Here is a 26,597-nt window from a genome sequence, read left to right on the forward strand (position 1 = left end):
CCACCAGCAATAAATGAAGGTTCCTGTTGCTTTGCATACTCATTAGCATGTGGTGGTGTCAGTGTTTTGGATTTTGGCCATTCCAATAGGTACACAGTGACATCTCATTATTGTTTTAACTTGCAATTCCCTAATGACATATATTGTTGAGCATCTTTTCACATAATTATTGTCATCTGTATTTGAAATGTCTATTCAGGGATGCCTGGGTGGCTCAGCAGTTGAGTGTTTGCCTTTGTTTGGCTCAGGGCATGATTCCGGTCCGGAGATGGAATCCTGCATTGGGCTCCCTGTGAGGAACCTGCTTCTTCCTCTATGTCTCTGCCTCCCTCTCTGTGTCTCTCATGAATAAATAAATAAAATCTTTAAAAAAAATGTCTATTCAGATCTTTGACCTATTTTTAGTTTTTAAGTAGGCTCCATGCTTGCATGGTGGGGCTTGAATTTACCACCCTGAGATCAATACCTGAGTTGAGATCAAGAGTTGTACGCTTAACCGACTGAGCCACCCAGGTGCCCCTCTTTGGCCTGTTTTTTAAGCAGGTATTTCTTTTCTTTGCCAAGGATATGATAGGGAAGCATTCTGCTGATAACCACAAATAAAGCTTTGTCTGAAGAGCTCTACAATATGCCAATTGCTGTGTATCAATACCAATGAATCTTAAAATGTATGTATATTTGATGTAGAGCCTTTAAAAACCAACGTGCCTGATTAATTTAAATTTTTTTATTAGTAAATTAAACACTGCTACTTCTCGCTACCATTTGTTTTGTAAGTTTCTTTAGGTAGAAATTTTCCTTGTACTTAAAAAAATAAAATATTGTCATATACAACATAGATGAAACTTGAAGGTATGTGTTAAGTGAAATAAGACAAATATATAATATGATTCTCACTTATATGTTATAGTTTGTTTGCTGGCTATTGAGTTGTATGAGTTCTTTATATTTTGGATATTGACTCCTTATTAAAATGCTCAGTTTTGTTGGATCTTCTGGGAAATTAGGAAAATCTGTTAATTTTTCCAAGTTTTTTTTTCCCCATAAGATTGATTGATGAGAGAGAGAGAGAGAGAATATGAGTAGTGGGGTGGGGCAGAGAGGGAGAGAGCAGACTCCCTGCTGAGCAAGAAGCTTCCAGAAGCCTGACTCAGGGCTCCATCCCAGGACTCCGAGATCATGAGCTGAAGACAGACACTTAACCTACTGAGCCACCCAGGTGCCCCATCCAAAAGGTCTTTAACTCTCCTTTTCTTTCTCTCATGTCCCTCCTATCAATTTTTCAAAGAACTAAAGCATCCTGTATGCTAGCCTTGCAGAGAATAAACATAGTGAGATCCAGATCTTAAGGGAATTATAGTTATATTGGCAGACATAAAAGGTGTAAATAGAGGGACTCCTGGGTGGTGCACTCAGTTAAGCATCTGACTCTTGGTTTTGGCTCAGGTGCTGATCTCAGGTCATGAGATAGTGCTTCATGTCCAGCTCTGCTGGGAGTCTGCTTGGGATTCTTTCTCCCTCTCCCTGTGCTCCTCCCCACTCTCATATGTGAACTCTCCCTCTCTCTCTCAAATAAATACATCTTTTAAAAAAAGGTTTATTTTTAAAAAGATTTTATTTATTCATGAGAGAGAGAGAGAGAGACAGAGACAGAGACACAGGCAGAGGGAGAAGCTGGCTCCATGCAGGGAGCCCAATGTAGGACTCAATCTCAGGTCCCCAGGATCACACCCTGGGCTGAAGGCGGTGCTAAACCATTGAGCCACCCAGGCTGCCCTCCATAAGTCTGATTTTAAAAACTAAGATATAGCAAATGTAACTTATAAGTTACAGGTGTACAACATGATTAAACAGATGTATATATAGTTGACCCTTGGAAAACACATGGGTTAGGCATACTGACCCTTGTGTAGCTCAAAACCCATGTATAACTTTTGACTCCCCAAAAAATTAACTAACAGCCTTAGAGACATGAACAATGAACACATATTTTATATGTATTATATACTATATTCTCGCAATATTTTTTTGTATTTCTACCTATGTGGTTTGTCTGCAAATTTTTCAAATTCAAAATCTCCAAATTTTCCCCAATGTTTATTGAAAAAAATCCATGTAGAAGTGGATGTGCAAAGCTCAAACTCATGTTGTCAACTGTCAACTGCACTGTAAAATTAGCAGTTGTCTAGTTAACTTCCATCACCAGTTACAAAATTTTTGTGTGATGAGGACACATCTCCTTCAGCAACTTGCAAATATACACTACAATACTAACTATAGTCACCATGCTGTACATTACACCCCTAGGTCTTTTTTTGTAACTGAAAATGTGACCTTTTGCTCACTTTCACCCATTTTACCTCTCTCTCATCCCTGGCAACCACCAAGCTATTCTCTATATCCATGAGTTTTTTTTTTGTTTGTTTTTTTTTTAAGATTCCACCTGTGAGATTATATGGTATTTCTCTTTCTTGGATATGATGTAGCATAATGCCCTCAAGCTCCATCTGTGTTGTCACAAATAGCAAGATTCATTGTTTATGGTCAAATAATATTCCACTGTGTGTAAATACACACACACACACACACACACACACACACACACACACACACTTTCTTTATCCATCTATCCATGACTGGAGACTTAGGTTACTTCTACATCTTGGCTACTGTTAAGTAATGCTATGAATACTTACTTGGTGCACACATCTCTTTAAGTTAGTGTTTTCATTTCCTTCAGATAATAACCAGAAGTGGAATGGTGGAGCATATATTTCTATTTTTAATTTTTTGAGGCATCTCCATACTGTTTCCCACAATGGCTGCACCAATTTACATTCCCCCTAACAGAGTATAAATGTTCCCTTTTCTGCACATCTTCACCAACACTGGTTATTTCTTGTTTTAAATAGCCATTCCAACACTGTGAGACGATATTTCATTGTGGTTCTGATTTGCACTTAATGGTTTAGTGATATTGAGCACCTTTTCACATACCTGAGGGCCACAGGTCTCTCTTCTTTGGAAAATGTCTATTCAATCTCTGCCCATTTTTGAACTAGATTTAGTGAGTTGTAGGAGTTTTTATGTATTTTGGATATCAACACTTATCAGATATATGATTTGCAAAATACATTTCCTCTCATTCTATCGGTTGCCTTTTCATCCTGTTGATAGTTTCCCTTGCTATGCGTAAACTTTTTAGTTTGTAGTCTCACTTTATTCTTGCCTTTGCTGCTTCTGCTGTCAAATCCAAAAAAAATCGTTGCCAAGACCTGTGTCAAGAAGCTCCTTGCCTTTGTTTTCATTTTTAAAAATCTTCATTAAATTCATAGCCAACATCCAGTGTATCATTAGTTTCAGATGTAGTGTTCAATAATTTATTAGTTGTAACACCCAGTGCTCAGGATATCATGTGCCCTCTTTAATGACCATCACCCAATTACCCCCATCCCTGTTTTCTTCTAGTTTTATAGTTTCAGGTCTTACACGTTCAAGTCTCTAATCCATTTTGAGTTAATTTTTGTGTATGGTGTAAGCCAGTGGTCCAATTTTATTCTTTTGCATGTGGTTGTCCAGTTTTCCCAACAGCGTTTATTGAGACTATCTTTTCCCCATTGTATATTTTTGGCTCCTCTGTTGTAAATTGATCTATGTGTGGATTTATTTCTGGGCTCTCTATTCTGTTCTGATCTATGCAACTGTTTTTTGCCAATACCATGCTGTTTTGATTACTATAGCTTTGTAGTAGAGTTTAAAATCCGAAAGCACTGTGTCAGCCTTTTTCTTCGTTGGCTATTCAGGCTCTTTGGGACTCCATACACATTTTAGGATCATTCATTTTTGTGAAAAATGCCACTGGGATTTTGATAAAGATAACACTGAATTTGTAGATTGCTTTAGGTTGTTAATTGTTTCACTTTTAAGAGTTCTTTGTATATTTTGGACAACACTCCTTTATCAGATGTATCCTTTGCAAATATTTTCTTCCAGTCTGATTTGTCTTTCCATTCTCTTGACAATAACTTTTGCAGAGCAAAAATTAATTTTAATCAAGCCCAGATTACCAACTATTTTTTTCATGGATGGAGGCTTTGGGGTTTTCTCTAAAAAGCCATTGCCAAACCCAAAGTTTTCTAGATTTTCTCTAGTTATTTAATAGTTTTCATTTTACATTGTGATCATTTTGAGTTAGCTTTTATGAAGAATATAAAGGCTATGTCTAGATTACTTTGCATGTGGATGTCCAGTTGTTCCAACAGTTGTTGAAAAGACTATCTTTTCTTCATTGTATTGCCTCCGCTCATTTGTCAAATATCAGTCGACTCTATTAGTGTAGATATACTCCTGGGTACTCTCAGTCTATTCCATCAATCTATCTGCCTATTCTTATCCCAATACCACAGTCTTAATTACTGTGGCTTTAAGTTTTGAAGTCAGGTAGTGTTAGTCCTCTGACTTTGTTCTTCTCTTCAGTATTGTATTGGTTATTTGAGGTCATTTGCCTCTCCATTTGTTGATATCCACAAAATAACTTGCTGGGACTCTGAATCTATATATCAGTTAAGATCAGACATCCTGATACGGACTCTTTCTATTCAGAACCACGGGATATCTCTAGTTTTCCTTGGATTTCTTTCATCAGTTTTGTAGTTCTCCCCATATAGGTCTTGCAAATATTTCGTTAAGATTTATATCTTTTAAAATAATTTTTATTGGTGTTAATATAAATGTTGTTCTATTTTATTTTTTAAAAGATTTTATTTATTTATTACACAAAAGAGAGGCAGAGAACAGAGGCTGAGGGAGAAGCAGGCTCCCTGTGGGGAGCCCGATGTGGGACTCAATCCTGGACCCTGGAATATACACTGAGATGAAGGCAGATGCTCGACTGCTGAGCCACCCAGGCATCCCTGTTGTTGTATTTTAACTTAATTTTAATTGGAATTTTAGTGGTACACAGGAAAGCAACTAACATTAGTATATTAATCTTGCACTCTGCAACCTTGCTATAAATGCTTATTAGTTTGTGTTGATTTTTTCAGATTTTCTACAAGACAATTATGTCATCTGTGAACAAAGTCCCCTTTGCCTTTTTCATGATTTTTTAACAGCACACCCCCTTCTCAATTTTAATGGGAAAGCTTCTAGTTTCTCACCACTAAGTATGATGTTAGGTATAGAATTCGTGTAGCTGTTCCTTACCAAGCTGACAAAGTTCCCTTCCATTTCTGGTTTTTGGAGCTATTTCTCACTTCTTAAAATGTTTATCTACATGTCTTTAGCATGCTTTTATTATGCATGGGAATATTCTGCTCCTTACTTTCTTATAACTGGGATTTGACTTTGATCCTCTTTTTGTTATTCATATTTATAGGGCTTAATTTTTCTGCCCTTTTAGAGACAAGGCATGATTTGAGTCTTTCTACTTTGAAGGTTTTTCAGTACTAATGAGTAAATGTTAAAACGTGGACTGTGCAAACAAGGGCTGTTTAAATTTAGCACCAAATGTGCTCAGAACTTTATGACCAACTGTTTCAGGAGTTAAAGACGAAGGGAAGTTATTTAACAATCATTATATTGTTCCTAGAGGAAAAAGAAATACATCAATACGAGTTTACCTCTTATTCCAAACACTTCATTTAATGTGCCTCCCTCCCACCCCCAACTTCTCTTCTATTTTGATTGCCTACTCAATTAGGATCATATTAAGAGTTCCTTTTCAGCGTGCACCTTTGTCCTGGGTACTCTGCTGATAAAAATTTTCTTGAACTAACTGCTCCAGTCCCTTCAGACTCAACCAAGCATCCTCTATAGAACAGTTTTGGCTGTTGTTCTCAAACTGGCAGGCTCAACTTCTAAGTGAGTATTTGTTTTAGAGTTCTGGGATCAATCGATGCTCCACTGCTTCCTCTGAAACAGAAAGGGATACCATGCAGGTATTGTGACTATTGGCATTTTATTTCTACCCACCCTGTTTCAGGGTTCACAGGGATTACTAATTTTTTTTTTGGTAAGTTGACCAAGGTTTAAATTGTATTTAAAAGTAAGCTTTCTGCTTAATGTGGGGTTTCATTTCATGACCCCAAGACGAAATCACATACTCCACCGACTGAAGCAATCAGGGACCAATGTTTTTAAGTTGTCCAAGGTTTTGTTTTGCTATCATGACTGCTCTGTGTGTTCTTATGGGGAATTTGAGAAATATTATTATTATTTCCGAATCTTTTCCAGGTTGAATTTTGAATGTAGGAGGAGGTAAACGTTATAGGGGACACTATCTCCTTCAGGAACTGCTTTTCTCCAAGTTGTTCTCTTTATCAATCTTTAGCACAGAGGATATTAAGAATCTTGGCAAACTCCTTTCTCTCTGAGCTTATATATATAGGTATGGTGGCTGCCCCAGCTTTGATTGATGAATTGATAATCAGCATAGTTTCAAAGCAAATGGCCTACTCCATTTGGACAATCATGGGTTTTATTTTCTTCAGGGTGATCTGTTATTAAACAGAATCCTGCACCATCAAACTGATACCAAAAAGGCCAGGCTGCTGTTTTTAACATAGGAAAGGGCATGATATACTTTTTCAGCTAGTTAAGTGAAACTTTTAGTTCTAGTCAGTCACAGAATCTCTAGTTGTCTCTGTTTCCTAGGAAAATGGAAAAATTTCCAAGGCTGTCCAATTCCCGTCTGCCATTCAGAAGAGAGAAATCTTGGATAAGCTGTATCCTCTGAAATTCATTTAAAAACCCCTGTAATGGGACGCCTGGGTGGCTCAGCGGTTAAGCGTCTGCCTTCTGGCTCAGGGTGTGATCCTGGAGTCCTGGGATCGAGTCCCATGTTGGGCTCTCTGTTGGAGCCTGCTTCTCCCTCTGCCTGTGTCTCTGCCTCTCTCTCTCTGGGTCTCTCATGAGTAAATAAATAAAATCTTAAAAACAAAAACAAAAACCTGTACAATGGGTCTAATACCTACCTTACACATTAAGCATGAATAAGATAGAATGACATGAATAGAAAAGCCTGGTAAACTGTAAAGTCATATATATATATACACATATATGTATGTATGTATATATATATATAGTACACATTGCAGTAGCATACTTCCTGTATTTATACCATATCAAAAGTGTAGCACCTAGCAATATGAAGTACCTGCTAACATAGGTAGTTGACTTACCTTCATATTCCTTATACCTTACAGTAAACAAGGAATAGAACCTTCCAATTTTGGCAAAAATCAGATAGGTTTATTATCAGAAGCTCTTCAGTACAGCTGAAACATTGCACTAGGCCTCAGTTTCTCATCTTGAAATGTACCTTTAAAAAGCATTTGGCATGCTTTTATCACAGAATTCTGAGACTAAATAAAGCACTGTGTATGAAAATACTTTTTAACAAGGTACCTACTGACTCCAGGCAGAATTCAGCTGTGGCTGGTGGAAGATTATCTAGGTATTCCAGTGGGCATTTAGAAAAGGGTCTTCTAAAAAAAATTTTTTTTTTATTCTGTCTCCAACTAGTTGCTTTCTAAGCTCCATAAAGAAATGGATAGATAGCATCTTCTCCATCTTTGAATCCATCATGTGCTTATTCACAAAATGCAGTCTATCATATCCCTCAGCAAGTATCTGTCAAATGTCAGAGCAAAATACTGCCACACCAATCCATTGTTTACTTGCAAATCGTATCCTGTTTCCAACTACTTCACCTTATCCCCATTTATTACCGTCTTAGTAGAGCCATCACTGTATTGCCTTCTAACCTAAATAGCTGCTATAGCTTCCCAACTGGTTTCCTGGCTTCTATTCATCTCTCTCAGGATCAAAACAATCAGTGATTTTTTTTTTTTTTTAACAATCAGTGATTTTTAAAAACCAACCAACAAACCATAAACTAGACCATGTCACTTCTGTGCTTAAAATCCTGCAGTGACTTTCCCACTGTATTATTATTATTTTTTTTAGATTTTATTCATTTATTTGAGAGGGAAAGAGAGGAAGGGAGTTTGACCGGGGGAGGGGCAGAGGGAGAGGCAGACTCCCCATGGAGCAGGAAGTCCGTCCACAGGCTCCATCCCAGGACCCTGGGATCATGACTTGAGCCCAAGGCAGTTGCTTAACTGATAGAGCCACCCAGGAACCCCTCCCACTGTATTTAGAATCCATTGTTTAAACTGAACCCACAAGGCTCTGTATCAGGAACCATCAAACTACAGCCTGCAGGCCAAATCAGCCCTTCCACATGTTTCTGTGGCTATAATTTAATTGGAGCACAGGCAAGTATGGCCTGTGGCTGTTTTTGTGTTGTGACACAGAGCTGAATAGTTGTCACAGAAACCTGATGGCTTGCAAAGCCTCAATGTTTACTACCTGGCCCTTCACAGAAAACATTTTTGCTGACCCCTCTTTCTACGATCTGACCCTCTATCTTCCTGGGTATTTGCTACTCCCTATCTCTGTCCTGGTCATTCACTATATCAAGTCTATTCCTCCTCTGGGCTTTTGCATCTGCTCTTCTAATTCCCCAGGATTGATCTTTATTCATATCGACACATGACTGCTCCTTATCACTGAGGTCTCAGCTTAAATGTCAACTCCTCAGAGACCTGTCCTGATCAACCAATCTAAAGTGGTCACTCCACCTCCTTAGGTACATATCTGTTATTAAACAGCAATGTGGTAATGACTATTTGAATGACTGATTGCTTTAAGTTCTCACTCCACCCTAGAATACAAACTCCATGAAACCTTATTTGCCTATCCCTGTCCTCAAATTTTCATCAGCATAAACCCACCACCAGAAACAAATGCCTGGTATTATTTTGAGGTGGGAAAGAAGAGGGCCAATAAAGAGCTGCTGAATGAATGAGGCCAAGGTCAGAAACTCCAGCTGGTTCAAATCAGTTTGAAAGGTTTTGTTTCACTTTTGCTGAATGGCTTAGATACTGGCTTGACTTTAATCATACAAGGCTGAAGGAAGATCAATACCTATTCCTGGTCCATTATGCGCAAAAAAGCTCCACCAAGAGCACATTCTCCTGAGCATGGGTCCACCTTGCCTCTTCAGGTAAGGGTAGCAGCAGTAGGAAGACTCGGCAAGGCAAGGTCACAGAACTGGACAAAGAAGTTCTCAACTTTGATTATTATGGTTAAGAATTTTATTATCAAAATTATTACATCTCTTGTGAAAGTTCAAATGTTACAGCAAGGTGTAAACACTCCACTTGAGAAAGAAGTGATACTTCTTCCCTTCCAAGAGTTCCCCCCACCCCCCGCCCCCACCCCCCCCAGAGGTCTGGTCTTGACAGCACCCTGCCCACACAGAGTGGCTGGGGTCTCTGCACGTGCCAGGCAGGGTGAGGGCCGCCTGCCCGCTGGCCTCTCCCCCTGGTTAAAGCCAAAGGGAGAATGCAAACCCCAGCCCAAATGGAGAGACATTTACATACGTTTTATATAATATACAAAGAAACCAGCATCCCAGGCAACATGATTTCCACTCCCAACGCTCTCCCAGACTGATGGGTTTGTGGGGGAAACAACAAAAAGAAAAGTATTCTGCTGAGGTCTCAGCATTTAAAAAAAAATCTCCCCTCATTTGAGCAAACACCTGATTTCAATTTTGAAAAAGTGAAATTTTGTAACAGTCACACACAAAGAGAGAAGACTGTGCATATGATAGTTGTAGGAGAGGGTAGAAAAGAAGGGGATGCAAGAGGCTAGGGAAAAAAAGAAGAAAACAAATTGGAAGGAAGGAGGGAGACTCACAGTATTATCTTGTCCAAAAGAAAAGAAGTAAGGTCCACTGCAGCACCAGGGATTACACCTGTCATATATTTGCTACCCCTACCATGGTTATAACTGAATACAAAATTAGATAAATAAAAACACGCCGGATATTACAGTAAACAAGTGAAAGAAATAAGCTGGCAACCGTATGGAATTTAAAAAGATTGTGTACCCCACCTGGGTAGGCTCCAGGGCTCCTCCAGGGGTGTACAACAGGCACAATGCACTGATGGGGAGAAGCCAGTCTGCTCGAGTCTCTCATCCAGAACAGTGTTAGGTGTGTGGGTGGCTTTATAACTCTCTTACCTGGGCCACTCTCAAATAAGCATCCCCCAAAGAAATGTGGGACATGCCCACACACAATCACAGTCCTGTCGGTGCCACTCCACAAACGTGTCTTTCCACTCTTACCCTGCAGTCACAAGTGCGTGCTCCCTAATCATGGAGGTGGTCCTATTCATGGGATCCTCAACTCCTGACTAACTGGGAGTAGAAAAAATAAAATTCAAAGAATTCCCAAAACACTTGGGATCCTTACTAATCAAATTTATTGCCAACAGCTGATAAGTAGCAATGCAATTGGCCCATCTCACTTATTCCTCTTTGCCTACTTACTTTTCTGGGTTACTGAGCTGTGAGACAGCTTGGGGCGGGGGAGACGGCTGGGGGCTCAGACAATCTACTATGATCATCTGCTCCTGAATCAAGAGTTGACCAGGAGCTCTTCTTCAGAGCCAGGCACCCCTCAGCCAGAGCACATTCCAAGTTTTGCTATCCCTGCCTATTTCTCGGTGATTTTAACACAAAGGCAGGGAGTATTCTTGGTGGACATATCTTGGCTGATACCTGCTTTTGGAATGGTTGTCACAGGGTGAACATATACATACCTACCTTTCTTCTTAAGTGCATAAAAACCCTAATACTACGCAGATGGCTTGGGGCTTTGAGATTGGCTCTTTCTGCTTTTTTCCTCTGAAAAGAAAACTTTTTTGGGGGGGGTGGGGGAGGGTGTGTGTGTGTGTAAAAAGATGTCCCCACTGCACAAGTGACTACAGGCTACAGGCAAGTACGGGAGACAGAGGCTTCAACACGACTCATTGCACTTAGAACCGTTACTAACCGGAACACCATTTGCTTGTCAACAATGTACCCTTAACAGCAGGGAGAAACTTCTTTATAGTCTCTGCTTCAGACAAGATTTACATCTTTCTCCAAGGCCAGAGCCAGTCGCGACCACAAGTCTTGTTTCTTGTCGACCAGACCCAGTCCTCTGGCACCTTGTACCCTCTTCCCCAGCAATATGCTCGGCCTAGGTTCCAGAGGCAGCTGGAAGGAAGCAGCTATGGGCTCATTCAGTTCTGTTTGCCCAAATCCAGAAGCCCTAGGAAAGTCCTGTCTGAGTCTTGACTCCTGACCCTTGCAGCGGCTGGAGTCGGTACTGGTGCACACCCCCACTCCCACGGTGTGGGTAGTGCTGTGAATTGGAAACCGCAGATACCCTGGAGGCCTGGTAGGCAGCGGACTGCCCAGCACTGGGCAGACTGATAGTCCGTAAGTCTGATGGCAATGACGACCTAGAGTTCTGAGGGAAGGAGGTGGAACTCAGAGTTCCTGTGCTGGACTGGGAGACCGAGTCTGAGGTCGGTGAGTCTGAGGGGCCCTGTGGGGTAGGGCTAGCAGCACTAGAAGGGCAGCTCCTCCTTGGAAGACTGCTGCCAGTGCTGTTTCCAGAATGTGGCTGGCTGCTATAATACCCTGGTGTCCCCGTAAATGGGGCCAACGAGTCTGTGGATACAGGGTGGGCGGGGCTGGAATAGGACGTAGAAGAGAGGGAGGATTCTGAAGAACCGTGAGAGGGGGGATTTCCAGGTCTCAGTGCAGTAGTTCGATAACTGTATCCTGGAGATTGGGTGGGATGTCCTCTAAAGGGGGAGGAACTCTGCTGAAGGAGGCTTTGTGATTCTGTCCGTGGACTATCACACTGCAGGAGCTAGAAAGAGTCGGGAGGAAAAGCATAAGGAGGTGAAAAAGTCCCTATTTAAGCCATTTAGGCTTGTGAATATTTAAAATACCCTACTTTTTCTTCTTCTTCTTCTTCTCCTTCTCCTTCTTCATCTTCTCCATCTTCTTAACCATTTGTTCTTTTTAGGATACCAAAGACAGTAAAATGGCTGTCTCTGATCACTTTATTTATTTTTCTGGCATGATTTATTACCTGAAGGTGAGCAGATGACGACTTATTTCCAAGGCTGCTGAAACTATATGAAAGACGGCATCTCAACTGCAAAGGATGGCCAGGATCACAAAATATTTGGAACCCAGAACATACTCCTATGCCCAGAGATGAGCAATTTCTCGTCTCACCTGGTAGCTGTATCTGGAAGGGCTGTAAACGGCTGCTCCTTTAGAGAGTGCTGAGCTCAGTGTCTCTGGGCCTTCTCCATCTGTAGGGTCTGGAAGATAATACAAAATCAACTTGGTTTCCTCGAATGAGTGAGAAATAGCCATTGTTCATTCATATCATCAGTGCTGGGGATCCCTGGATGGCTCAGTGGTTTAGCACCTGCCTGATACTGGAGTCCTGGGGATCGAGTCCTACATCAGGCTCCCTGCATGGAGCCTGCTTCTCCCACTGCCCGTGTCTCTGCCTCTGTCTCTCATGAATAAATTAAAAAAAAAATATATATATATATATATTTTTTTTTAAATAAAATCTTTTAAAAAACAGAACAACAAAAAACAAATCACTAGTGCTGTCACCAACCTAGGCTGCTCTCTTTTGGATGAATCAATGAGTGCAGCATGCCAGAAAGGCAAAGAGTGGTTAATTATGGGGATGTTTTAAATGCCTGATCTGACACCTTTCTCCTTCTTTCCCTTCATTCTTCATCAAAGTGGATTTCCAGGCCTTTGCAGAGAAGAGTTACAGACAAGTATCTCTTGGGGAAAAAAGGGAGAGAAAGGGAGAGGGGGAAAGAGTAGGAGTGAGAGAGAACATGGGATGCTAGATCTTAAGAATGCTGTAGTCCGGAAGAGTAGAAACAGGATTGACCTGGAACCTTCCCTCCAGTAGAGCCTAACTGCATAAAAAACTGACTCACCTCAGCCCAGCATTTGGTGAGCACTGTGTAGAGTCTGGCTCATGTGTCCCTAAACCTGGCTGGCAGCAGAAGGCCATGGACTCACCTGAGTCTTTCTCTGTGATATTACTCTCCCAAGTGGGAGAAGGCTCTCCTTTTTGGGCCACCCTCACACTGCTTCGGAGGACCTTGGGAATACTCCCTCCTTCTCGGAGTCGTTCCACCGATGTGGGAACCATCCTATAAAGGGAACAGGGTGCAAGTTTATGCCACAGGACTTCAGACTCAAAAGTCTGGAACAAATGAGGCTCTGACAAAGACTGTACGATGCATTCTCTTACAACATCCTCTTAGACATTGTTTTCTTCAGGACCAATTTAAAACAAAGTATTTTTTCTCTGCCTTAAACTCTGGAAAAGATGGATTTAAAGATGGCTGTATTTGATCCCTATTTTGAAATGCTAAGTTTTCTCTTCTGTGAAGTCATGTGCCTGGCATATAGAAGTAATTTAATAAATGCTTTAAAGATTAATAAACATTATTCATTTGAGTCAGGTCTCTTTTTCAGAGTTCGACTGTTTCAGTTCAAGATTCCTGAACGGCCTCATTCTCTATATTTCTCTCATTTGATACTCAATACTTGTTATTATCTATCTATCTATCTATCTATCTATCTATCTATCATCTATCTACAGTGCTATTTATCTATTTGTGGTCTCCCCAAATTCTTTTCGATTCGATTCGATCATTTTCGATTCATTTCGATTATTTTTGATTTGGATTCATTAGATTATTTTCGATTCGATTATTTTCGATTCGATTCGATTATTTTCAATTCAATTCAATTCGATCGTTTTCGATTCGATGCAAATCAATTATTTTCGATTCAATTCGTTTTGATTCGATTCGATTATTAACAATTGATTCGGTTTCATTCGATTCGATTCGATTATTTTCGATGCGAGTCGATTCGATTCGATTCTTTTCCATTTGAATCGAATCCTTTCGATTCGATTCGATTCTTTTCGATTCGAATCGATTCTTTTCTTTTCGTATTTACAGTGCTATTTATTTATTTGTGGTCTCCCCGAAACCAGACAACTCCTTTCAGGATGTGTCTTATCTTTCTGTACATGCTAGTGTGTGCAACTTAGACTTAAGTCTGAGCTGAACTCCTGACTTACCTTTCATATGAAATGAAAAAACAGGAGGCAGTATAACTGCCCAGCAAATAAAATAGCTCATCTGTGTCCACAACTATATGGCGTCCAAAGTGTTGTTCTGCAGGTTCGGTGGCAATGCTTTGCTTCTGTAAGGCTGAGGGGGGTGGGGGTAGGGGTGGGGTTGTGGCTGTTACTATTAAATCAGCTGAACAGCATAGATGGCACAGTGGGCTGCCTTTCTCAGATAAGTGTTCCCATACATTTTAGGTGAAACTGAGAATGATTCTAGATGTATACTTTCCTCTTAAATTTAAGTATTTCAGCATCAAACATAAACTTACCACCTACTGCTGATATTCTCTTGAGGTCTGCAGTGAGATGAAGTGCCTCTGGAATCTGATGGGCTTACCGCCTCCATATGGGACATAGAGGAATGAGATGGGGAGAATTTTTTGTGAGGGGAAGATGGGGTTCGGGTTGAGGATCCCTGCACACCATGGGCACCAGTGTCAGAAAGTGAGTTACTGCTGCCTTGCCCAGCTCCTGCAGACTTGCTTTTGCTCTGTGCAGAGTCACCTCCCCCACCAGAATTCTCCTTGGCTTCTTGTTTCCGTTTGCGGTACTCCAGCAGGGATACCTGGGAGGAAAATAAGAAACAGGACTCTAGGTCGACATCATTAGTGGATCACTAGCAATAGGGAAAGAAGATGGAACCCTCATAAAACTACTAGTCTGCTATGCAAACAAAGCAGGCTAGCAACCCTTTCTAAGCAGTCAGAAACTGGTAAGAAGAGAATACCCTAGAGGATGACATTTTGAAGAACAGTGTTTGCCAGCAGGCCTCAATCTTTTTTCTGCCTTCAGAAAACTGTGAGATCACAGTTGCCCAGTAACAGAAGCTGTTTGTAACACTGGTAACACCTAGAAAAGGGAAGGGGGAGTTGGGAGCTAGGTAGTTTGAAAAAGCCTTCCAGGTGACCTGATAGCTCTTCAGCAATCCCTAAAAATCTCCTGAATCAGTTCTTTAAAAAAAGAGAGAGACAAGGAAAGAAAAGAAAAAGCCAATGCTTCAGCGTTCTTAGATGTGTTCAATTTTTCAAGATACACATGGGGATTTATTACTGTTTCTGTATTACACATAGGGAAATTAGTGTAAAAAGAGAAAGAATGCTATGCAGCTTATATTTTAGTAAGCTACTCCAGGAAATGTACACTTGGAAACTTTCCCCCAACTCTGCCTCATTCTCTCTTGATTGATAGTCTTCCTCCCTGCCCTGTCCAGTACTTCTATCTCCTCTTTGCTGGTAGAGCATACTGCCTACACTGGCTGTCACCCTGTTACAGTGTCTTGATTGTTCCTCCACTGAACTGTATGTTCTATGAGGGCAAAGACCAACTTTTTCTGGCTTTTCATCTTTAAAATCCAGCACAGAACCTGACAGCAGGTGCTCAACATTTCTCAAATAACAAATCATGATTTCAATTACTATTGTACATAGTAAATGACACCAGAAATCCAAAGACATTTTAATTTTTGCTTCTGATGGTTAATGCTGTTCATATGACAGTCCTCTAAGCCCACTGCTCTTATTCCAAATTATCTTCCAGTTTTTCTGCCTTCTACTCCCTCAGGGCTCTCATTTTTCTGTTCAAATGCAAAATATAACCAAAGTAGTAACATTTTGTATATGCATTTTCTATATACAATCTTGGAAAAGAGTTAATAATAATAAATTCTGGTAATGTATTTTCATTGAAATGCAAATATCAAGTCACTAGGCTACATTTCACTGAGACTACTACAGATATGCTGCAATTGTGTGAGACAGTCACATACACAGAACACTTAACATCTCTAGCCCTGCACAATAAATGGAAGTTGCCATGGCAACCCAAAATACTCCCACAGATTTCCAAATGCCCCTAGCTGAAGTCCAACTGACATAAAAAAAGCACATTTTGGGGTTTTGTAATTTCTTGAACAGGCATTACTTACAAGTCAAGTCCCAACCTGTTAGCCAGGAATCTATGGCCTGGCCTTGTTCCACCATCTCTTTTTTTTTTTTTTTTTAAAGATTTTATTTATTTATTCATAGAGACGCAGGCAGAGACACAGGCAGAGGGAGAAGCAGGCAGGGAGCCCGACGTGGGACTCGATCCCGGGTCTCCAGGATCACACCCCGGGCTGCAGGCGCGCCACCGGGGCTGCCCCACCATCTCTTTCCGTACTCTCCTTTCCTGACTCTCCCTACCTTTCACCAGATACTACAGCAGCATTCAACTGTTTGCAGCCATTGCATCCCCGCTGCCCACTCAATGGCAGTGTCACATAGGCAAAGAGTTCTGCTCTCTTCTGTAATATCCTTACTCTTGTTTGTTGGCAGATTGCTTCCTATTTACTAAAAGAGATCAGCTAAATCAGTGAGTGACCTGTCATCTCTCACTCCACCACCTCTCAAACTAGCTAGGAGCCTCTTGTTTATTCTCAATATACCCTCCACTTATATGACTAGGCCAGGCTGCAGCTAAGATGTTTTTACTGTATCTGAACAACTCCTCTGGAGCATCCAATGCCACTGTAATTAATTAGTTATTAATAGAATTATCTGCTTACCTCTGTCTCACTTGTTTTATGCTCCATTAGGGCAGAACATAGGAGGCAAATATAGAATAGTGGCGGTAAGAGCATGTAATCTGGAATCAGATAGACTGGGCAGTGTCCTAGACCTTCTGTTTACTTGCTATGTGACCACAGGCAAGTCATTCAACTTGCCTTAATTTCCTCATCTGGAAAATGGGAAATTACCCATCTTACAGGATTGTTTTTTTTTTTCTTACAGGATTATTGTGAGAATATGATGCATAAGAAATAGTGAACAGTGCCTAGAACATAGGAAGTGCTAAATAATACAAGTAATCAGCATTATTCTCTCATTGTTCTATCCTTTGATTGCATAGCATGTGTATAGCACATACACGGCAGGCATTTAAATTTGAGTATTTGTTAACACTCATCAAATGGTATTAAAACAGTCTTGTCTTAAAGACAAAACAAAACAGGGCTCCTGGGTGGTTCAGTCAGATAAGTGGCTGCCTCCAGCTCAGGTCACGAGGGGTCCTGAGATCGAGTCCCAAGTCTAGCTCCATCCTCAGTGGGAAGTCTACTTCTCCCTCTCCCTCCGTGCTGCCCCCTTGCCCCTGCTCATGCTTGAGCGCTCTCTCTCTTTCAAATAAATAAGACCTTTAAAACAAAACAGTCTGGTCTTTCATTGGACAGGGCAGAAAGCATGTCTTAGGTCTCTTTGTTTTCCTCACACAGGGAATGATGCTGAACACACAGTGGTATCTCAATAAATTTCTACTGAATCACTTACTTAGTGTTTTCAAAAGGGCCTATATAAGGTAGAAAACACTTACCTTTTTCCTCTGTGGTGGGTTCTGGGGGGCAGATGGGACTCCTTCACAAGTCCTCTCACTGCCAGGTGACATGGATCCACGAGAGAGGTCTTTCATAAAACCATGTTCATATCTGCTGGGAAACCCTTCTGCAGGGGAACAATATCCCCCATCCAAATGTAAAGGTTTCCTATCCCCTACTAGGGGAGACCCTCGATATAATCCATCAGCTCGAGGCATAGCGTTCAATGGGGAGTAGGCGTACATTAAGTTAAACTCTGTCCGAAATGCCTGGTCCGAGTTCCTTGCAAGGGTTTGATGTCCATCTCCACTCCTGCTTGGAAAGCCAGTCTCAGAGGGGGGCCCGATAGAAGGATGAGTAGCCAGGTCAGAAGGACCTGAGTTGATCAGGGAAGGTCTGTCAGCACAGCTGTTAGTGTTGGAGTCAAGGTAGCCTACTTTTGTCAAGTCCAGGTCTTTTCGGTGACAAAGCTGAAAGAATAAAAATCAACAGAGACATGGAGGAGGAGGCAGGGGAAGGAAATAGTCAAAGGGCAGAAAGGAAGGGAAGTGAGGGGGCACAGGTAAAAGGTAAGAGGGATGGAAGTACAAGAGAGAAAGTCATTAACATCTATATAAATCCCATGGAGCAACAGAATATACAGGCCAGATTACTATAGAATGCTGGCCTTTCATAAATTGCTTTAAAGTCTTTCTGGGTAAGAAGCCTGGGAAAATCAGAATTAAGCAACTGGCCAAATGTGACTATTTTGCCTGCTTAGCCTTTCATCAGGTTTGCTGAGTCACCTTGTATGACATTAAGGGACTGGAAGTATAATCAGGGATTTACCTGAGCCCCATGTATGCTACAGAGGTGAGACTGGTGTCTTAAGGTAACTGGCTTCTGGTGTTATTCATTTGTATTTAATACTGATGGAAGGTGGGAGGAGGGAAAAAGGGAAAGAAAGTAGTAAGTAGAAAGACAAGTATTTAAGTTACTGGTTTAGTAAAGGACAATGGTATTAGTTAAAGACATCAATCAACCAGTTCTTACTCACTTTCATTATTAAGTATGAGTGCTTCTCATAAAACATTCTGGCCACTCAATTCTCTATCATCTGACATATATGTCCACATACCACAAGACCACTAATGCCCATCACTGCAGAGCATTCAAAATGCTGAATTATATCAAAAATAAACCATACCTACTATTTGGTTATCATTACCTCCTAACATCAAGATTTTCCATCACTAGATCAACTATTACTAACTCTCTAGGAAGAATGGTACCAAAAATCCAGATGTCACACTATGATTTCCTTATGAGAGTAAAAAACACCCAGAAAACCTCTAGTACACTAGATACAACCTTTTTCAGTTTCAGTTTCCTTTGATCTATAAAATTCTGATCCAGAATTTTATCAACTATCACTAAGTTTAGCACTAATTTTTTACTGGAAAGGGGTAGAGTTTACAGTTCAGTTAATTTCTGAAAGGTTAGACTACAGCTTTCTCTTCAAGAGGAAAAAGGCTCCATGTGGATTCACAGTTAATCATTACATTTGTCCAAATCTTATAATAGTTAAATTCTAGCACTAAAATCTAAATTTAACATCTCTACAGCAGTAGAGTGCCTGAGAAAAACACTCAATGGGATATTCTAAGAGATACCACTTGTATGCAATCACATTTCCACTACTACAAAAGGAAGGCCTGTTTCACAGAAGCCATGGGCTTAGTTTCCTTGTATACCCAGTAAGGAACTATAAGAAAACGTAGAAAATGGAGAGGCAGGACTCTCCCTTTCAAAACAAGCTGCTCAGTCTATCAACCAAAGCCCAAACATCCAGTTAAACAAAAAGCTGTCAGATTATCCCTGGAACAAAACATAAATCACTGCCTAACTTTTCTGCTATAAACTGCTCCTTCATCAGCCCAAGATAATAAATATCAAAAGGTAGCTCTTACCAACTTTTGATTTCAACTTTCCTTATTTAACAAACACACCTTATTTGTTGTTTTCTTTACCAAGGTTCCTGCCACATCTTCAGCTTGCTTTTTTAAACTTGACTTCTAGACTCTATTCTTTAGAAGAACTCTTCAGCCACCCCCTCCCCCAAACAACAAACCCGACCCCCCACACACCCCTTCATTTTCCTCCATCTACATTGAAAGTACTGAGTGATCACAGTCACACATGGGAAGATTCATTCAACTTACAGCGACTGGTCGTTCCTCAGCCTACTGCCCCGCTCACTCGGACCCCCCAGCCCTCCCACACACTCATGCACACTCACTCTCAGCCTCCAAGTGTGATTGAGATGGTGTGATAACTACCTCGGGTGACAGGGACTCGGGCCTATTCGCAGGGGAACTCTCAGGGGAGGATATGTTCTAGAGGAGGGAAAAGCATCTTGTTATTCATCTATCCGAAGTCAAGAAGCAAAACAAAACAAACAAAAAAATAAAGTAAAGGCAAGCATAGATGGTTAGCCACAACTTTGTGGTGGGGGCAAGGGGTGGGAAAAGAATGCACAGGGGAAATGTTTAACTGCAGAATTCATCTCAATGGACAGAACGACTGGTTAAAAATGCTTCCTGGTGTCCTTGAAAGCATTTAGGGATAAACTGATTATAATGTTTCATGCTATAAGTAAACATCTTAAGCAGGTAACAGAAAAAGTTTAGATCCGTTAAACTGTACACTATAATTTCATATGAAATTTTGTTCTACAGTTGATGACAGTTGAGCAGTCTATAGTATTTATTACTGATGGGCATCCTATCACTTATTCCTCCTAGGGGAACCTTTTTCCTTTATCCCACACCTCCTTCTGAAAATCACATTTCTTCATTCTCCTGTGTGGTTCGGGCTTACCACCATTGTCCAGGGAAAGTGCTGAGGCTGACAGGGCTAAGGAGATGGCTAGCATCTCCTGAATTACAGTTATAGGAGACAGAATGCAATCCAGCTCATAGGCTAGATGGTTTATGGCATAATCTAATTAGATCTGAACACTCCTACCTACCAGTGTTCTCTGATGTTAAAAATCTCTTGTACTTCTGGGAACAGAGGAGAGGGAAAAACCAGAGGGGTACACTTCAAGTCCCTGCATCTTAAACAGGCTTCCCCTTAGAGCTTTCACCTGAGGTAGCTCTCTCATATCAAATAGGAACTCTGATGGAAGAGCTGAATGGTACGAAGTAGACAGAATGATGGCAGTAGTTGTGACAAGGATTCAGAGAACCAGGGATAAGAGAAGGGAGGGGTTCCTAATGTTGGAGACTCTGGACAGCTCTAATGTGGGTGGCAGACCCATTCCATGGGAGACAAAATGAAGCTCTTAATTTTATTTAGTGGGCTGGGTAGTGTGTGAGATGGACACTGGGCCCAGAAGAGAAGGGAAGGGTTATTCTGGTGGAAAGGAGGGGCTAATTAAGTTTGCCTTCCTAGAGTTGCTTTTACTCCCTTTCCTTGATCTTCCTCCTCCTCACAATCTTGTTTCTCCTCTACTACATGTCTCCTCAACTCCTTCCCTTAGCACTGGAGACATTTTTCACTGGGGTGATTTTTATTTTTCCTTTCAAAAATATTCTTCCCCAACCAAACTCATCTTTACCTGTGAGACCTTTTTGGTATTTTTCTGTGTCACAACAGTGTTGGATGGAAATAAGGCTTTCTATACTAGAATACAGTAAAGAGCATGGTGGTTAAAATGGTGATAAGGATGGCCAGGATGGTGAACTGTGTTTTAATGACAAGAAAGGCTAATTTTCCTTAGTCAAATCACAAGATTGAAACTGTGAAAATAGGCATTAGACTTTCTGAAGGGATAGGTTATTTAATATACTGTAATATTTTCTTTCATTCCCAGTATTCTGACATTATGCTTAGACTATGCATCACTAAACTGTTCTTTGACTTGTAAAAATAAATAGATAGATAAAAGCATCTTACCCTTATACAATGTTTCAACTATCCAAATACTATATGGGATTAGGAAATGCACCGAGTGCTAAATTTAACTGTCCTGGAAGGTGACATAATTTCTAATTTCTGTAATTACACCTTTTTAATTATAATAAAACCTGCAACGATAAAGTATGAAATCCAATGCCTACAATTTGCTGCCCTCCAGGGTGAATATCCTCTTATAAAATTTTAATATTAAACTCTATTTGCTAACTGAAAAATCAAGGCAATTAAATCAAGTTAGTAAGGCCTGAATCAGCTGCTTTACTGTATGGCTAAGAAGAAAGCCACAGGGAATTTAGTAAAAAGTAACTTCTCTATAAATCAAATATAACCAGGAAGGCTCCCCTGCCTCCCTACAATCCGCTTGCCAAAGAGGTTGGCTCCCAAAGTAATTAATACAGTCTCTCTAGTTCAGGTACAGAACATAACTGCTTTCTGCTTTCAAGATTGCAAGCTACCTCCTTCTCAGTTAGCCATTCAAGAGTCCGGGTATTTTAAATCCCTATGTTCTCATAATGGCTGAATAGGTAGAAAGGCATTGGTTAAAGCATTCACCTTTATCAAAGAACACATCTGGAGAAGTTACAAGCTAGGGGCAGAGCTGAGGGTTTAGTGATTGGAACAATTATTTTTAAGGAGGAAGAGACTGGCTTTAATGAAGTTCAAATTAAAGCAACATGTAATAGACTGAATTTTTTTTTTATACACAAGGATTCTGTTCAGTAAACCTGCTGTCATCCACACGTGAACACAAGAATGTGATTCAGAATTAACTGTTCAGTTAAGGTATACATTTCTAACTTAATCCAGGGAGTGAGTATAATAAATCTGTCTTTTACAAATACATGTTGTTAGCCTCTTTCTACTTTTCATTCCTAACACAGTGTAACAAGAAGGGAAAGTAACTTGGAGTAGGGGAAAAAAACTCATTTGCCACAAATCATAACCCAAAGCTTTCTAGATCTCTGTTCACTGAGGCCACAACAAGAATACAAAACAACAGGGAAAAATAACTCACTCATTTAAAGGCCTAAAAAGAAAGACAGACAATCAGAATAACCTGAGCTCTCAGGCTAGTATCATTAGTGGTTACTAGGCAGCTAGAGACCTATTTTAACCAAGGTATATAGTAAAGACAAAGATGGAGATGGAGCATGCTTATTACTACAGTTACAGACACTGATGGGTTGCATGCAAAAAACAGATGAATGTCATCCATGGTAGAACTATTCCTTTTTGGGGAAGTATGGGGGCTTTGGGGGAAGATGAGAGGCTACCAGGTAACAGGTCACACTGATCCTGAGGTTTCCCATCCTCTTGCTGACACTAGCAGGAACATGGTCAAGAAATATTTGGAATGACATTATACTTGAAATGAGGAAGGGCAAATGATAATTTTAATATTCAGCACTCCCCAACAACCAAACCCAAGTTACCTCAAACTGCAGAGGAGTATTGCAGCGACTAGCAGTAGTAAGAGACGTGATTGGTGAGAACATGAGGCTGTATCCATTTCGACACTCCTCTTCTGAGTGAGATGGGCCAGATGTGGTCAGTGGGGGGCTCTTTGAGCCTGGATTGGGAGGGGGTGGTGTGACTGGAGAAAGAGGCCTCAGTAACTTGGTGACATTCTGCTCCATCAAATATCGAGACTTCCATTTCTTTAATGGGCTCAATAGATCTGTGAAATACAAAGCTTGGATGAGAGATTGAAACCACAGCTTAAAGGGAAGCTCTGTAGTAAAGCTATTAATCTCTAGCCCACAATGGTTAATTCCTCTTCTGCCTCATTCCATTGTTATCTCCTACAATCAAACCAAAAGCCCAAAGAACTCTTTAATTGTCACACTTAAAGTAATTCTCAAAATTCTCTATCTCCCAGAGAATCACCAAATGAATCTGACACTTTTTTTTTTTTTAAGATTTTATTTATTTATTCATGATAGTCACAGAGAGAGAGAGAGAGAGAGAGAGAGAGAGAGGCAGAGACACAGGCAGAGGGAGAAGCGGGCTCCATGCAGGGAGCCCGATGTGGGATTCGATCCCGGGTCTCCAGGATCGCGCCCTGGGCCAAAGGCAGGCGCCAAACCGCTGCGCCACCCAGGGATCCCGAATCTGACACTTCTGTTGACTGATCCCTGGAATGAATTTAATTTCTTCCAGGGGAAAATATAAACTTAATTTTTATATTCAGTTTCCAAAAATCTCAGTTCTCTGTCACCTTGTTAAAATCACTCTCTACTTAATTGCCATGTCATCAGCTCAGGTTTCTAGAATGTTAACTCCATATACTCCTTTTATATATTTTTACCATTTTTTGGCAGCTCTTTCTATAACGTTCTGCTTTAGTAGGAAAGAGTTACACACGATTACTTGACCTATATTTAGCCCCTAGTCTTAGAGTGCTTCAAAGGAGGAAATGATTTTCACGAAAATTTCTCCCAACCGTTTTCAAAAATGAGGCTAGTACTCTTTTTCTGATTGGAATATCCTATACTTCTTATACTTCTTGGGTCCACTTAAAAAGGAAATTACTACCCTATATATTTTAATGACCACTCAGGTCAAAGCACCTATCTCACTTTCTCAGAGGAGAAGTCTACTTTTATTCATTTACAGTTAAAAGATATTTATTTACTTAATACCTACTATATGGAAACTACTGAAGTAGGTATGTGAGAGGAGAAGGTCACCATATATTCTATTTAAGGGGATTTACAAATTCGTGAGGATGAGAAAACATGTAAAACATGTTTAAGAACCTCAGAGGTGATCGTATGGTTATGTGTTAATCAAAAAATAAAATTATGCTTTGTAATTCTTGATCTAATGGTCCTGTATTTGAGCCCCACACTGGGTGTAGAGATTACTTAAAAATAAAATCTTAAAATCAATCAATCAATCAATCAATCAATCAATCAATCAATCTTAGGAATGCGTGGGTGGCTCAGTGGTTAAGCATCTGCCTTTGGCTCAGGGCATGATCCTGGAGTCCTGGGACCAAGTCCCACATCCGGCTCCCTGCATGGAGCCTGCTTCTCCCTCTGCCTGTGTCTCTGCCTCTCTCCAGTGTCTCTCATGAATAAATAAATGAAATCTTAAAAAAAAAAAATCTTAAAAAAAAATTATGCTTTTAAGTGCGTATTAGATACCAGGCACTATTCTATGTACTTTATGTAAATTATTATATTCATTTAAACAACTCTAAAAATTCAGTTTAAAGATGAGGAATCTGGGGCACCTGGGTGGGTCAACTGGTTAAGCCTCTGCCTTCAGCTCAGTCATGAGCTTTAAAAAAAAGGGGGGGGGGGGAATCCCTGGGTGGCTCAGCGGTTTAGCACCTGCCTTTGGCCTAGGGCGCGATCCTGGAGTCCCACATGGGGCTCCCAGCATGTTTCCCCCTCCTCCTGTGTCTCTGCCTCTCTCTCTCTCTGCCTCTCTCTCTCTACCATGAATAAATAAATAAATAAATCTTTATTTAAAAAAAAAAGATGAGGAACTGATGTGCAAAGATAAAGACTAGGTAATTTAGTTTTATTTATATTCTTTTATTTTTTTAAAGATTTTATTTATTTATTCATGAGAGACAAAGGCAGAAACACAGGCAGAGGGAGAAGCAGGTTCCCTAAGGGGAGCCTGATATGGGACTTGATCCCAAGACCCCAGAATCAGGCCCTGAGCCAAAGGCAGATGCTAAACCACTGAGCCACCCAGCCAGGTGGCCCGCTTTTAGTATTTTTTAAAAAAATGTTTTATTTATTTGAGGAAGAGAGTGAGCATAAGAGACAGGATGGCAGCAGGGGTAGAGGGAGAAGCGGACTCTCTGCTGAACAGAGAGGACAATGACATGAGGCATAATCCCAGGACCCTGAGATCATGACCTGAGCCAAAGGCAGCCACTTAAACATTGAGCCACCCAGGGGCCCCCCCTTCATTTACATTCTCAGTCACTATGTTAAGATATATCCCCTAGGCTTAGTGGAAGGAGTGGCATTTATCCCAGGCCGTTCAAGGACATTTTGGACAGAAGATCAGGCTCAGAGCTGTGCTTCAGGATGATTACTATGGCAGCAATGGTTAGAATGACAATGGGAAGCTATTTCGAATTAATGGAGTAGTTACTAGAGTTATGAGGCACGGAACTAGGCTAACAGATATGGAAATGAGAGAGGGAAGAATAAATGTAAAAAATACTGGACGTGCTTTTTTTTCTTTCTGATGTGTAAGAAGTTTTTATTTTCCTAGATTGGAATTATATTTATATTCTTCTTGTGTTCCAGAAATTAACTTTTCTTTCTTACTGTTTTCCTTTGAAAGGTGTCTAGGTATAAAAAACAAATGTGATTCATGACATGTTTATTACATTTTTTAGTGTACTTTGAGAGTCACACTGTAAATCTTTTAAAAAACTGCTATAGGGGGCAGCCTGGGTGGCTCAGCAGTTTAGTGTTGCCTTCAGCCCAGGACGTGATCCTGGGGACTTGGGATCGAGTCCCACCTCAGGCTCCCTGCAGGGAGCCTGCCTCTCCCTCTGCCTGTGTGTCTGCCTCTCTCTGTCGCTCATGAATAAATAATTAAAATCTTAAAAAAAACCAAAAAACTGCTATAGGGACGCCTGGGTGGCTCAGAGGTTGAGCGTCTGCCTTTGGTCCAGGGCGTTGATTCCTGGAGTCCTGGGATTGAGTCCCACATCGGGATTGAGTCCCACAACAGGTTCCCTGTAGGGAGCCTGCTTCTCCCTCTGCTTGTGTCTCTGCCTCTCTCTCTGTGTCTCTCATGAATGAATACATAAAATCTTTAAAAAATAAAAAACCACTATATTGCCAGGTCCAACGCTAAATACTAAAGGGAATTTGGCTAAATAATGAAGCTCACTACAGAAAAGTTAGAAAGTACAGATGAACTCCCTACTTCCAACTCAAAGGTCATTCATATAAAACATATTTATTGAGTTATTATTATGGTATCCTATTCAACAAAACAGATCTGACATCTGCCCTGATGGAAGTTTATGGGCCAGTGGTCATTTGCCTTTTTTCTATCAATAACACCATATTTACAATTTTTTTCCAGTCTTGTATCGTTTTCCATCTTTACTCAAATTCACAAAATTACACAAACACCCACATATTTAAATAAACACACAATTTGAAACCAAACCTACAAATTAATGCACTGCCAATACCCTCG

At 40.6% G+C, this 26,597-nt stretch overlaps 1 protein-coding gene across 17 annotated transcripts in view; it reads right to left on the reverse strand.

The window, feature by feature from the left end:
- Positions 1-9,138: 9,138 nt before the first annotated feature.
- SETD5 (SET domain containing 5) overlaps positions 9,139-26,597 on the reverse strand; it is an 84,560-nt gene continuing 67,101 nt past the window's right edge. For 13 of the 17 annotated variants that reach the window (XM_049098629.1, XM_035702706.2, XM_025450829.3 and 10 more), the window contains 7 exons: positions 22,844-23,088; positions 19,769-19,825; positions 17,450-17,920; positions 14,374-14,669; positions 12,976-13,109; positions 12,154-12,242; positions 9,139-11,779 (listed from right to left, as the gene is read on the reverse strand). In XM_049098629.1, the coding sequence (XP_048954586.1) occupies positions 11,171-11,779; positions 12,154-12,242; positions 12,976-13,109; positions 14,374-14,669; positions 17,450-17,920; positions 19,769-19,825; positions 22,844-23,088 (1,901 nt within the window). In that variant the 3' untranslated portion in view covers positions 9,139-11,170. The remainder of the gene's footprint in view (positions 11,780-12,153; positions 12,243-12,975; positions 13,110-14,373; positions 14,670-17,449; positions 17,921-19,768; positions 19,826-22,843; positions 23,089-26,597) is intronic. The other 4 variants (XM_049098633.1, XM_049098630.1, XM_035702709.2 and 1 more) reach the window with 1 other exon arrangement.

This window comes from Canis lupus, chromosome 20 (genome assembly GCF_003254725.2).
Source record: "Canis lupus dingo isolate Sandy chromosome 20, ASM325472v2, whole genome shotgun sequence".
NCBI lineage: Eukaryota > Metazoa > Chordata > Mammalia > Carnivora > Canidae > Canis > Canis lupus.